At 39.9% G+C, this 15459-nt stretch overlaps 1 protein-coding gene across 3 annotated transcripts in view; it reads right to left on the bottom strand.

Moving 5' to 3' along the window:
• The window catches only part of LOC150078996 (kinesin-like protein KIF21A), a 755520-nt gene that overhangs the window by 112278 nt on the left and 627783 nt on the right, over positions 1–15459 (bottom strand). For all 3 annotated transcript variants that reach the window (XM_090383539.1, XM_090383541.1, XM_090383540.1), the window contains one exon: positions 5241–5446. In XM_090383539.1, the coding sequence (XP_090239665.1) occupies positions 5241–5446 (206 nt within the window). The remainder of the gene's footprint in view (positions 1–5240; positions 5447–15459) is intronic.

The raw sequence follows: 15459 nt of genomic DNA, 5'->3' as shown, positions 1-15459 counted from the left end.
TTCAGCAAATTGCAGCTCCTGGAGAATAGGCACCTGTGACACTATGTGATTGAGGTGTACACGGTCTTGAATGGATTGAGCAGGCTCAATGCTGATGGGATTCATCCTCTTGTAGAGATTACAAACCTGAGGGGGCATAAAGGGAAATTGAGGAAAGACAGTTGTAGAACAGATGTGTGGAAATTTGCCTTTAGCCAGCGGGTATTTGATTGTTGGTAGAAATTTCATTTGTCGTTGTGGAAGATGAGATGTTATATAAATTCAAGGAAGAAATGGACAAACTTTTGGAGTGAATGGATGGGTGAAATGTGAAGTTTTTTTTTTTTTTTTTTTTTTTTGGCTGATGCCATATAAGTTTGCTTTCTTGCACATATGCCTCTACTAATACTAATGCTAAACTTCTAAGCTGGTTGTAAGTTGGAAAGGCTAAAATAGGACTGGTTGCCAACAATCATAGCAACTCCTTATCTAGTATGAGCCATTCCCATTTCTATGCTTATGAATGAGAGATATGTTGTACAAGGTGGTGATCATCATTCAACTTCAAGGGTCATCATTTGCCTTCAAATATGTCTCTGCAAGCAAAATCTAACTGGATTATACTTTTGCAAGAGAGGGCTTTGACTTCATCTACCTTTCAGTGGAATTCTAAAACAACTGTACTCTACGAATTTAGCTGATATGTGGGCTGTGTGGATCCAGAAAAGCTTCACATTGGAAGCTTTTCTGGATCCACACATTCCAAAATAAGTCCTCAGCACTTTTGCTGAGGACTTATTTTTTTTACTATTATTATTATTATTATTAGCCATATGGTTCAAGGGAGCTTGAAGCTTATGATATCCAGCTCAGGACCCAGGGTGTGCCAAGCCCATACTCACCAGATGTGAGCCCCCATGATTGCTGCCACCCAGTTGGTTCTTTACTTGCAGATTCTTAATGCCTAAAGAATTACTGCTGATAATGAGATCAGCATTAGTAGAGGCATTTGATGCAAGAAAGCAAGCTTATGCAGCATTAGCCAAAAAAAAAAAAATAAATAAATAAATAAAAAAATAATAATAAATAAATAAATAAATAAAAAATAACCACTTCCACTTCACCTCTCTGTTCGTTCGAAATATCTGTCCAGCTGAGCCTTAAACTTATTTAGGCTATCAACTTCCAAGACAAGGGATGGAAGTCTGTTCCAACAACCAACCACCAGCTGGCTAAAAGCAAATTTCCTCACGTCTATCCTACATCTGTCTTTCCTCAATTTGAATTTATGCCCTCTCAGTTGATTATTCTGAGCAAGAGGAAGAATCCCATTAGCATTGAGCATGCTCAAACCATTCAAGGCTTTATACACCTCTATCAGATCATCTCACTGGTGCCTAGTCTCCAGACACTGTAATATGCAAAACTTAAGCCTTTCTTCGTAAGAGCACCCCTTTGTTCCATTCACTAATCTTGCTGCCCTTCTCTGTACTCGTTCCAGTCTCTACAGCCTTCTTGAAATGAGGCCTCCAGACCTGTATACAGTACTCTAGGTGTGGCCTGACCATTGCCTTATACAAGGGAATAATCACTTCCTTATCCCTGCTAGAAAAATTCCTATATATCATCGACAATACACCATGAGCTACTCTTGCCGCCCATCTGCACTGCTCAGAAAACTTCATATCTGCCTGCACAACCACCCCCAGATCCCTTTCTTTCTCTACCACTGTCAGTGTAGTACCACAGAGTTAATACGTTGCTCTGGGGTTGCTGTTTCCCATATGTAGTACTTTACATTTGTCAATGTTAAACTTCATTTGCCACCTCTCAGCCCATCTGCTCAACCTTTCCAGATCCTGTTGCAGTAGCATAGTGTCAGTAGTGTCCTTGACAACCCTGCCAACCTTCGTATCGTCTGCAAACTTGGACATTAAGCTTGATATACCATCATCAATATCATTTATAAATACAGAAAACAATAATGGACCCAATACTGAACCCTGAGGGACTCCACTAATAACATTAGTCCACGATGAGCAGTGTCCCTTGATTACCACTCTCTGTCTTCTCCCTCTCAACCACCCCTTTATCCATAGCAGCAATTTGCCTCCAATGCACACTACTCCAATTTGTGCAGCAGTCTTCCATGTGCAAAGTATCAAAAGCCTTTCTAAGATCCAAGCATATAATATCAAAGTTATTCCCTGCATCCAGTTCTTTTGTGACTGCATCATAGTATCCAATCAAATTGGTCAGGCAAGACTTCCCCTTAAAAAAACCATGCTGTGTCTGAGCTATAACTGAAATCTTGTCTAGAGGATCCTGCAATGCTTCTTTAACCAGTGCCTCCATTAATTTTCCGGGAACAGAAGTTAAACTAACAGGTCTATAATTACTTGTGTCGCCCTTTGATCCTCCTTTGTGAATTGGGGTCACATTTGCACATCTCCAGTCCATGGGTACTTCCCCTGAGTCCAAGGAAGTTCTCATAATTATGGCTAAGGGTTTGCTTACTTCCTTTGCTGCCTCCTTTAATATAACTGGATAGATCCCATCCACCCCAGGTGCCTTTCTTGTATTTATCTTCAACAATTTCTCCTCCACTTTACTCTCAGTTATTACAAGATTCTCTAGCTTACTGCCAGAGTTAAATACACCTCTTGCATTCCCTTCGCTGAATAACTCCTCATGTGTGAATGTCGATGCAAAATATTCATTTAGTTTGTTAGCTACCTGAGCAGGATCATCAACAGTTGACCCATCAATATCAAGTGGACCAATCTGATTCATCCCCTTCCTTCTAGAGTTTACATAAGTAAAGAACTCTTTGCTGTTTTTCTTTGCATCCCTTGCCAAGGATTTCTCGTAATCTGTCTTCGGCTGCCTAACCTCCTTTGTAACTTGGTTACAGATCAACTTGTATCTATCATAGGCTTCTGTGTCACATGTTAATTTGTATGTATCCCATGCATTTTTCTTCTCTGCCATATGTCTCATTAGTTCATCTGACATCCACTTAGGCCTAAACCTTGAACAATATTTCTTTTACTCTATTTTTTACTTTACAATATTTCATTTCTTTACTGTTGGGTTTTCCTATTTTGGGAAAGTTTGGATATTGTCCTGTATCCATTTCTTCTTCCACAAAAAGTACCAGGACTGATTTGTCAGGTGTCACCTTAACTACAACTTCCATTTATCTCGAGCTACCATGGTCGCTTGTATTTTATGTAGTGTTCCTTTAGTGCTGCAGAACTTGGAGGTACTGATATTGCAGTGGTAGAAGACAGATTCCCGTGCAGGTTTTTCAGAACACAATAAATACTGGGTAGAAAATAGGAGTAGATGACTCACTGGTGACAGTAATTTCTGTTGTCACAATGGAACACTTGCAAACTATTCAGCATATGTTAGCTGACTGCATTTACTGGTTTCCCTTTCCTTGCCTCGTAGTGTGATATGTTCAGCTCTGTCTTAACATAAATAAACATGATGCAATTTGATGGTTCCTTTCTCCATGCTGAATGCATGCAAGGACACAGTGATAGGCCATTGGCAAGTGCCCATATTTCTGGCACTTGAAGCATCTCAATGAGTTTGGAATATATGGCTGTAGTGGGAAGTGACAATATTCAGTTTTGATTGAATTAGGAGATGGTGATGAATTTAAGATAAGGATGAGGTTTCTAGTGGGTATTAGATTCCCATCCCTATGGATGAATCTGTTTTTCAGCGATCACTCCTTGCAATTTTAGTTCCAAACTGATATCCTCAGACACGTCAAGCAGATTCCATTCTGAGATTATGTCTTGCAATGAGTTCAGTGATACCTTGAAGGGGTGTTACAAATGATTGGAATTCCCAATCATTGTAACAGATGTGCTCAGAGGTTGTCAGAACGTAGTTATTTGTCCAATTTTCTTGAGCCTACTAGGCCCTTTTGAATGAAGAAAGGTGACATTCATCCTATGAGCTTTTCATTGCTATAGTATAGAACAAGGTATTGAGGTGCTGGAACTAATGTCCCTTTGGTTCTGGGTGTTTTTGTTGAGGAAACATTTTCTCGATCATTGGTAGGGACCTTGTTGGGATCTCAGCAGAAGAAGAGTTTATATTAACAACATTCATGACCAGTGGGAAACCAGTGCCTGATCTCCCTGTGGAGCCCAAAATGGATTCCCACTACCCAGAAACCATACCTGCACTGCTGCAAGTGTGAATCTTGTACCTTTGACCAAGGGAGGGACCACGGTACTGATACTGATGACCCTTGTGGGTGGTAGCAGATTGATCCTGGGTGAGCCAACACAGGACTTGTTCCATTAAAGCATGGTTCAAAGTGGAGAATTGAAATTGGGCCTCTCAACCACCACACCCCTCTTTTCGAGTTTCCACAGGTTGCAGCACACAGCAATCAGGTGACTCCTATGATGTTAGCCCTGAACCAAAGTTTTGGGTGCTGGAGCCTAGAGATGCTAATCTGTAGAACCAGCAGCATTACTTGGAGGTGCAGCTCATCACGTACAGGTGCTTAAGCAGATAGACAAGGCTGAGCAAGTTATAATCTTCCTCCACATAACTGTCATCTATGAGCACATGCAAACATTATTGTGTGCAGGAATTGCAACTGATCAGCAGCATATCTACTTCCCTAAGTTGTAGTGAGATATACTGAGTTTATAGGTTTTTACAAGTTTACCTATATATGGAGAATTTGTGATGTGATGCAAACATTTTCGTAATCTATGCATAAACTTTGACTGCAAACAGCCGATATATTAGTGGAGGTAAAAATCATGTCAGAACAGTGTTATCAGAGGTTATGCCAAATGAATTGGGATGACTTTTATTTATTATTATATATTTTTTTAATTTTGGCTGATGCCCTAGCTTGCTTCCATGGATTACTTTGCCACGATTAATATTAATACTAATACAAAAAACAATGCAATTACTTTTGTTACACTACAAATACTGGAAAACAGTCGAATAGGAAATTGAATATTGTTTCAACATCCTTTCACAAGAAATGGAGACTACTTGGAAACCTGTTAATATCTGTGTGAAAATTTTCAAATAAAATAAACTAACCAATTTAATTTCTATTTATAATGTACTTCTCTTAAAAACCCTACCTACTAGCTACAACACATAAATGCTGCAAGGCACATGGCTATAGCAAAATGACTTAAATAAGCTGTCCTTCATGTGAGTATGCATAGCATCTTTAACAATATATAGCACAATGGACAACTTACGCAACAGATAATCCTGATTTTTGAGTAGAATCAAAACTGGAAGATACAAGGAGCACTTCTGAATTCGATTTATTAGAAGTGGGCAATGGTAACACTGGGCATACTTCAACACCCAAAGAAAATTGATTAGGTATTTCTTCATCCACAAGCAGCTGTGAACCTTCAGCAAATAATAATTCTTCTGTTGTAGCAGCTTTTTTCCTAGCCTGAAAATTAAAAAAAAGTTATACAGCAACCAAAAAATAAATAATAAATAAAAATAATAATAAATATAAATATATAATAAACAGTTAAACCTGCATATTTAAATTAAAGCTATTTACATTTCCCAACTACTTAATCTTTGTTTTTCATTTATTTTCCAGAAACATGACTTTGAAAAACTAAATTTCCTACACTTTGAACATTTGTTTTTATTAATAAAAGTATAGTGTTTGACAATTTCCATGTTATATATCATTATAAATAAGCTACCCTAACATTAATATCTATTTATAGTTGATAACATTCTACCCAAGCCACACGTGAGGATGTTACAAAAAGATTGTCAGATTTTAAGGGAGGTAGAGGGAGAATTATTAATCATGTGGGGACTAATGATATTAAATGTACATGACTTGACCACCTGTTGGATAAATATAGGACTGTGGTGAAACAATGACACGAGGTTAGGTCAGAATGTGTATGTGTCTGCAATTCTGCCCAGACAGGATAGGAGGGATTATATGCTGAAAGCCTTGTGGAATAACTTTAGACTTGAGGGAATCTGCAAAGCTCTGGAAGAAGGGGAGAGATGTCAGACGGAGGGCATGTGTGTGCCCTCCGTCTGACATATTTTGTTCTTGCTTTCATTTTTTAAAATGTATTAGATTGTCTGTGGTAGGATTTTTGTGAAAAATATTCCATGCTCCGCTTCTGTCTTGTTTCGCTTGAGCACATTCCTCATTCCACCAAGGCTCTGGCAATAGAGGAAGTCTGGTAGATGTTTTCGTTATTGATTGTTCTGCTGCTTGGTTAACTTGCTCGGTTACATATTGTACTGCCTGGTCAATGGTTAGTTGTCGAACTTTCTGATGTTCGATTACTGCTAGATTTTTGTATTTTCCTCAGTCTGCTTTGTGAAGCTACTATTTGATTTTTCGTCTGGATTGATATGGGCTGTCTATTGCTAGAGTGACAATAACAGGATAGCAGTCTCTGTGTAATGGATCTTCATGAACTTTCCACTCTAAAATGGGATATCTATAATGTGTAATGGATCTTCACGAACTGTCCACTCTAAAATGGGATATAACGCTGGGGAGCATAAAGTAAGATCTATTGCTGAGCTGGTTCCTGTTGGAAGGTGGACATACATGTGTTTTCCACTACTCAGTAGGGTTAGATTTTTGGCATCTATTATTTTTTCTATTTCACATCTCCTTTTATTAAGATTAGTATTTCCCCATAAGGGGCGATGTCCATTTAGATGCCTATTACACAATAAGGATGGGATAGTTGATCTATCAGTTCTTCTAAGTCTTCCTAAATTATTTCTTGGTTCAGGGGTAAATATATTGATACTATTGTTATTAAAATACTTGCTACTATATGCACTGCTGCTGCCTCAAGACTGGTTTGTAGGTGGTGTTTGGACTGGTATGTGAGAATTGACAAGGATTGCTACTCCTCTGTAGGCTATAGAATTATTTATTAGTTCCGTCTATGTATAGTGTAGTTCTTGATTAAGTTGTATCATCAGGTTTTAGATACATTTCTTGTAAGCAGAAACATATCAGGTGATACTGAGAAATTAAATCCCAGACATCGTCAATGTTCTTATAGAAACCTCAAAAATTCAACCGAATAAAAGTATTCATAGTTTTGTTTTAGTTAGACGAGTTTTCTGGTTGTTTACTCGTTACTGTTTTATATTTTTCTGTCTGTGATTTGTCTTTTTTAGGGAAATATGGCTTTCAAATTTCCATATCTTCCTCAGCAAATATTTCTAGAACGGGTTCTTCTTGTTGTGTTTTTCTGCTGTGTCCATTGGTTCAGCAGCATGGTGCACTGTTATGGAGGGGTCTTCTTTGGTTTTTCCCTGTAGGTGAAATTATCGTTGGTGGAACTGAGACTGGGGTGTTTGCAGCCGATTCTCGTTTCTGTTGTTTTGGGAATGTGAGCCATTTGCATGTCCAATCTGACAATGATTAATTTGGTGCGATTGTGACTTCAGTTTGTGATCCTATTGTTTGTTGTTTCGGGTTTATTTTACTTGTGTTATTTGTGCATAAGCACATTTCCTTGTGTTGGCTGGTTGTAGCATCTTTCTGGCTTCCTGGTATGTAACTTTATGTCTGATTTGTATTTTCATCAAATACAATTTGGTATATAGGGTTGGATTTGACAAAGCAAGTATCCTGCATTCACATGTTGTGGTGGACTTGGAGTAATGAAAGTTAAAATTATATTTCTGGTCTGCATAGTTATTCCTTCTTTTTTGATAGTTATTCTTTTAACATGTATGACTCCTTGGTTTTCCATTTCTTGTAGTATTTCTTCTTCTGTTATATCGAGGAGATCCCATTCAGAGATTTTTTCCTTTCGAGGCATTTAAAATATTATGGGGTGTAGCTGTTACTGGAAAACATCCACTTTTGGTGGGATCTCAGATCACATCTGGTGAGCATGGGCTTGGCACACACACACACACCCAGGGTCCTGACCTGGATACCATCAATCTTCTCTTTTTTTGGTGATTCCCTCCTACTTCTCTCTCTCTCTCTCTCTCTCTCTCTCTCTCTCTCTCTCTCTCTCTCGCTAAGGGTACTCAATTTTTTTTTGTCTGGTGCAACATAAGCCTCAGGCTCCTTTGCACCTTTGGCTAATAATGATAATAATAATAAAACGTGGACGTTTTCATTAGTTGCTCTGATTGTTGTATATTGGCTGTCTCAATTAGTAGGTCACCGGATTTTAACCTTTTTACTGCTTTTGGAGTTCCAACTATATTTCCCAGACATTTTTTATTAAGAAAGGGGAGAATTTTCCTGTGGTCTGTTCGCACGTAGAATGAATGATGAGATATTTGGTGCAGGTATCTCATATATATTGGTTTTTTGTCCATTTGCCATGTTTGCATTAATTTCTTCACATTCTTGAGTTGATTGGGTCATGTTAGAGGATTTTGTGACTTTGTTTCAAAATCTATGGTGTTTGCTCCTTTTTGCCCTGGGAGAGAAACCTTTTCCTCCCAGGGTTCCAGTCCCGCCCCATGAAGGCAAGAGCGGTGCCATCTAGTGACGAAAAAAAAAAAAAAAAAAAAAAAACGGAAAAAAAAAGAGGTTAGTAACTGATTAATATAAAGAAAGGTGACTTTCATTTCTGTATTAGTAAGATTTAATTTTTTAAATGTTATTAATATATACAGTAGTCGTTTAAGGAGATTGCAAAAATTAACATAAAAAATAAAGCTAATTATAATAATTGGCACACTAGATAATTCACTGAAAGCTCGCTCGAATCACTACATTTGGCACTTAAGGCCTATAGTGAAAGGCTTTTTACTTTTAGCTATTTGGAGTGAAATTAAGAATGATGCAAGAAGACTGGCATCAATTACATTACATTACACGTTTGATTAAGCAATCCTTTCTGACCTTTATATTTGTTTTCTTTTCTTTTAAAAAACTAGACTGGCTTGTTTTGATACTTGTTTTATCAAGAGATATTTTTAGTTTTTATGGAAACATAGCGCTATTTGACAAAATTTCTCAACAAATAACACACTGTGGACTGTTACCTTGACACGTGAAGAAGCATTTAATGTAATTAGGATTGTACTTTTAATGTACCCACTTTCTACTTTTTCCCGATCAAACGATGAAGGTGGAGTCACATCTAACACGATCACTGTTTCTCTTGGAAGGAGATGTAATTGATTCTTCAACATTTGTTTTGCTCACTTCAGAATTTTTCACAAAAAAATAATCAAACTTGGTCTATTTGCTCATTTTATTATCCTATGGGCACAACTGTTGTGGTACTGTGGACACAATGCAATCCTACAAGTTCAAAAAGAAACAACCTATGTGATTTCTACAGTGAATTTTAATAAGATGACCAGCTGCAAAAGAGGAATGGCATCATCAGTACACATATTTTTGCAGAGAAAATGATACAATGACATAGTGGGAGGGAATTGGTGAGTAGGAGAGGGGAGTTGGAATTATGGTTTTGATTTTGATTTAATTTGGTTTTTTATGGCGCATTGGCAGCTAAGGCCATAATGCACCAAGTCAAATTTTAAAATGCTATTAAACATTTTGGTAGCCAAGGCTACCACGTCAAACAATTATCGTGTTAAAAAGGTATAAAAGTAAAAGCATAAAACTTAGATCTTTGTATAAAAATTAATAAATTGTAAAAAGTTAAAAACGTCAGACATATTGTGTCTGTCACCTATAATCTGACTGAGTGTAAATGGCTCAGTCGAATTATTAAAAGCGGTAAAATACAAGCGTCGTGCTTCTATAAAAACAGGACATTCTATTAAAATATGACGGACGGTTAAAATAACATTACACATCTCGCACATAGGTGAGTCATCCGCCCTCAGCAAGTAGGAATGGGTTAGATGACTATGACGTATGCGGAGCCGAGCAAGAACAACTTCCTCTCTTCGGACCCTGCGTAGACTGGACTGCCATTGCATAATTACAGGCTTGATGTGATGTAATTTATTTGTGGCCTGTCCATGCCAAGAATCTTGCCATTGGGAAAGCAGTTTAGAACGTATTATTTGCCTGTAGTCTGTATAGGGGACTGACAGGCAATGATTATCCAGGGAAATGGCTGATTTGGTAGCGGCATCAGCCGATTCATTTCCCCGGATCCCAATGTAGCTTGGGATCCAGCAAAAGCGAATATCGAATTCTAATTTCTTGAGAGAAAAAAGAATCTGCCGGATCTTGAACAGGATCGGATGAGGGTTAAAACCCACCGATACCAGAGCCTGTAACACGCTCGATGAATCGCAATAAATCATATACCTCTGTAGTCGCGATTTTTAATGTGATGTAGGGCTATTTGTATTGCATGCAACTCTGCAGTATAAATGCTAGTTTCTTGTGGGATCTTATAGGATAATGTTTTGTGAGGGAACACAACAGCAGATCCCACATGACATTCTAACTTTGAGCCATCTGTATAAATTGGCAGAAAGTCAGAATACTGCTGTCTATGTGATGCAAAGAGTTGCTGGTAGACAGATGGTGGTGTAGTAGCCTTCTCCCAGATCTTAAGGGAGAGGTCACAAGTTGGAAAATGAGCATGCCAGGGTGGAAAGAATTGCCTTGGTGACTGGGCCACATTGTCTACCGTCAAGTTCAGCTCATTCAGCAGCCCTTGAATGCGAATATCAAAAGGTTTGTTGGCAGTCCGACAGGTGTTGTAGAGGTTTTCCCAGCGCGGCTCAAAAACGGATGGCCACGTGGGATGATCGGGCAGGGATTTTAATTTGAAGGCGTACTGTAAGGACAACTGCTTACGTCGAAGAGACAGAGATGGTTCATTTGCTTCAACGTAAAGGCTTTGGACAGGAGATGTGCAAAATGCTCCAGTGGCTGTCCGGATGGCTTGATGGTGGATTGGATCTAACCACCGAAGTGCACTATCTCTAGCAGAACCATAGACCTGAGACCCATAGTCGAGTTTGGAATGGACGAGTGCCGGTAGAGACGAAGAAGGGTAGCACGATCTGTGCCCCATGAGGTTGACGAAAGGGCACGAAGGATGTTAAGCCCTTTGACACATCTTGTCCTCAGCTGATGAATATGTTGTAAGAATTTCAGCTTTTTGTCGAAAATAAGTCCAAGGAATTTGAATTCTGCTACAACTGGGATGTTATTTTGCCAAAGCCTTAATTCTGGGTCAGGATGAAGATTACGTTTGCGACAGAAGTGTACACAAACAGTTTTCTGTGATGAAAATCTGAACCCATTAGCCAAAGACCAAGCTGTAAGATGGTCAATGGTTTTCTGCAGTTGCCTTTCAATGACCCTCATATTGCATGAATGACAAAATATAGCAAAGTCATCAACATAGAGGGCATTGTTTACACTGGGTGGAAGTTATTCTGCGATAGAGTTTATTTTGATTGCGAAAAGCGTGACACTTAGAACAGATGCTTGTGGGACTCCCTCTTCCTGAGAGAAAACTCAAGAGAGGGTGGATCCTAAACGGATTTGAAACTGGCGATTCGAAAGAAAGTTTTTAATAAAAAGAGGAAGGTTACCTCTAAGACCAAAGTTATAGAGGTCTTTTAAAATCCCAAATCGCCAGGCTGTGTCGTACGCTTTTTCAATATCAAAGAAAACTGCTACCAAATGCTCTGATTTAATAAAAGCATCACGAATGGACGTTTCCAATTGGATTAAATGATCCAGAGTGGATCGATTTCTTCGGAAGCCGCACTGTGTCCTGGCCTGGAAAGCAGACCATTTGTTTCTAAATACCATACCAGTCGTGCATTAACCATTCTTTCCAAGACTTTGCACAAACAGCTTGTCAGAGCAATAGGACGATAGTTACTTGGATTGCTAGGGTCTTTTCCTGGTTTTGGGAAAGCAAGGACGATAGCCCTTTGCCAGGAATCCAGAAATTGTTTGTGAATAAAAATTCTGTTAAACAGAATTAAAAGGTGATCCTTATATTGTGGTGAGAGGTGTTTTAGCATTTCGTAGTGGATGTCATCGGGCCCCACAACACTTGCATGTGTGAGAGCGAGTGCTGCATTTAACTCTTCCTGTAAAAAGGGCTTGTTATACGATTCAAGCCCTTTTGAAGAGAAGTTCGGTGGGTTTTTCTCAATTTTCTTTTTCAGGGCCAAAAACTCTGCGGGAAAAGATGTTGTTGCAGAGATTTTTGCAAATGTTTCCCCTAGACTATTTGCAACTGCAGTTCGATCTGCAATTGGACATCCGTTCTGCTCGAGGATCACTGAAGGGCATGGTGGATATTTTCCCTTCATTTTCCGGATCTTATCCCAGACTACTTTTGAGCTAGCAGCCTGAGCTATGGAAGATGTAAAACGAATCCAAGATTTCCTTTGGTTCTGACGTCGTACATAACGTGCTTTTGCACGTGCACGTTTGAATGATATTAAATTTTCAGTGGTGGGATATCGGCGGAATATCCCCCACGCTTTGTTTTGTGCTTTTTTTGCTGCCGTGCATTCTGAATTCCACCAAGGTTTGGGAAATAGTGGAAACCGGCTGGATGATTTTGGGATTGCAATTGCAGCTGCTTGGACAATCGTTTCTGTGACATACATGACTGCTTCATTGATTGGCTCCTGACTGACTGTAGCAATGTCAAAGTTTGCCAGATATTGAAAGGCATTCCAGTCAGCCTGATCAATCTTCCACCGCTGTAAACTAAATGGCAGACAGGGTCTACCACTAGTTAGGGTTGTTATCACGGGGAAGTGATCGTTTCCATACAGATTTTCTTCTACCTCCCAAGTAAGTGAAGGAAGGAGAGAAGGGGAGCAGATAGAAAGATCAATGGCAGAGAATATACGGGTAGGCATGTGGAAGAAGGTGTTTGTTCCCACATTTAAGAGGGAGAGGTCATTGTCAGTGAGCATATGCTCTATGACTCGTCCCCTTCCATTGGTGTTAGTACTACCCCACAGAGTGTTATGTCCATTGAAATCCCCAAGAATGAAACATGGGGAAGGCAATTGCTTGAAAACATCATTAAGGTCTGTCTGGGGGATGTCTATCCCAGGTGGCAAATAGACAGAGCAGACAGTTAATAAGAACCCCACTGAAAGGCGAATTGCTACAGCCTCAATGCTAGTTGTAAGCTGCAAAGGCTGAAATGGAATCTGGTTGCCGATGAGGATTGCGACTCCTCCGTGAGCAGGACCATCCACAATTCTATCCTTATGAATGATGGTAATGTTATGCATAGTGGGGTCGTCATTTTCCTTTAAATAAGTCTCCTGTATGCAAAAGCAAGCTAGTTTGTGCTTTGCAGGAGTGCCTTGATGTCATCAGTATTTTGCCGGAATCCACGACAGTTCCACTGTAGGAGTTTAGCCATTATTTTGGCTTGGTGGGTCCATCAGGTGGCTTCCGAGGTGCTGAGGGCTTACCTTTTTCAGTTCTGGCCTTCTCCTTCCTGGGGAAGTATGGACGCTGTCCAGTGTCCATTTCCTCCTCAGCAAAGAGCTCCAAAACTGAGTCTTCTTGTACCTCCTTCTGCTCGACATCCATGTTTTCTTGGGTACTAGGTGGTATTTCACCTTTCTTATTCTTTTCTTTTGCATTTGCTTTTGTTATTTGTGGAGCATTAGGAGGTACCGATATAGGAGTGGCAGCTGATTGGTCCTTCTGTGCAGGTTTTTGGGAGCTTAAAAGATAATGTGCAATGGGAGTAAATGATTCTTTTGGAGGGACGGACATGTCCGTCTGAGTCCCAATCGAACACCTCCCTGCTACCTTCTGGGCGTAGGTAGGTTTTTTGATGTTAAGAGGTTTCACTGCTTTCCTTGCCTCCTGGTACGATATGTTTAGCTCTGCCTTCAGCTGTTGAATTTCTTTTTCTTCTTTCCACCTCTGGCATGCTCATGAGTAGGCCGGGTGTTCGCCTTCACAGTTAATGCAGGTGGGTTTCGTGGCTGAACATGCTGTTGTTTCGTGGTCCTTTGCACCACATCGAGCACATGCAAGGACTCCACGGCAGGCCATTTGAGAATGTCCATATTTCTGGCATTTAAAACAACGTAAAGGGTTTCGAACATATGGACGCACTGGACAGTTGATGTAGCCAGCTTTAATCTCATCAGGAGGTTTGGGAGAGTTAAAAGTCAGGATAACACTCCTGGTTTTAACAATTTTTCCATCCCTTCGTGCAGTGATTCTCTTGACGACAGTAACTCCCTGTGGTTTTAATTCGGAGTAGATTTCCTCCTCGGTGACATCGAGAAGGTCCCACTCCGAAATGACACCTCTCGATGAATTTAGTGTTCTGTATGGTGTCACTGTTATGGGTATTCCTCCGATTGATGTTACTCGGAGTAGATGTTCAGACTGCCTGTCATTTTTTGTTTCAATCAAGAGGTCCCCAGAACGGAGCCTCTTAGCATTAGCATTAGTAGAGGCATTTGATGCAAGAAAACAAGCTTATGCAGCATAAGCCAAAAAAAAAAAAAAAAAAAACCCCACTTCCACTTCACCCCTCTGTTCATTCCAAATACCTGTCCAGCTGAGCCTTAAACTTATTTAGGCTATCAACCTCCACCACAAGGGATGGAAGTCTGTTCCAGGAACCAACCACCCGCTGGCTAAAGGCAAATTTCCTCACGTCTATCCTACATCTGTCTTTCCTCAATTTGAATTTATGCCCTCTCAGGTGATTTTTCTGAGCTAGAGGAAGAATCCCATCAGCATTGAGCATGCTTAAACCATTCAAGGCTTTATACACCTCTATCAGATCACCTCGTTGGTGCCTAGTCTCCAGACACTGTAATTTGCAAAACTTAAGCCTTTCTTCGTAAGAGCACCCCTTTGTTCCATTCACTAATCTTGTTGCCCTTCTCTGTACTCGTTCCAGCAGCTCTACATCCTTCTTGAAATGAGGCCTCCAGACCTGTATACAGTACTCTAGGTGTGGCCTGACCATTGCCTTATACAATGGAATAATCACCTCCTTATCCCTGCTGGAAAAATTCCTGTATATCATTGACAATACTCCATGAGCTACTCTTGCAGCCCGTCTGCACTGCTCAGAGAACTTCATATCTGCCTGCACAACCACCCCCAAGTCCCATTCATTCTCTACCACTGTCAGTGTAGTACCACAGAGTTGATACGTTGTTCTGGGGTTGCTGTTTCCCATGTGTAGTACTTTACATTTGTCAATGTTAAACTTCATTTGCCACCTCTCAGCCCATCTGCTCAACCTTTCCAGATCCTGTTGCAGCAGCATAGTGTCAGTAGTGTCCTTGACAACCCTGCCAACCTTTGTATCATCTGCAAACTTGGACATTAAGCTTGATATACCATCATCAATATCATTTATAAATACAGAAAACAATAATGAGCCCTGAGGGACTCCACTAATAACATTAGTCCACGATGAGCAGTGTCCATTGATTACCACTCAACCACCCCTTTATCCATAGCAGCAATTTGCCTCCATTGTCACACTGCTCCAATTTGTGTAGCAGTCT

The sequence above is a fragment of the Mastigoproctus giganteus genome, chromosome 10 (genome assembly GCF_048544385.1).
Source record: "Mastigoproctus giganteus isolate SK-2022 chromosome 10, ASM4854438v1, whole genome shotgun sequence".
Classification (NCBI taxonomy): domain Eukaryota; kingdom Metazoa; phylum Arthropoda; class Arachnida; order Uropygi; family Thelyphonidae; genus Mastigoproctus; species Mastigoproctus giganteus.
The sequence above is the reverse complement of the archived record's forward strand: the minus strand, read 5'-3'. Positions and strand labels throughout refer to the sequence as shown.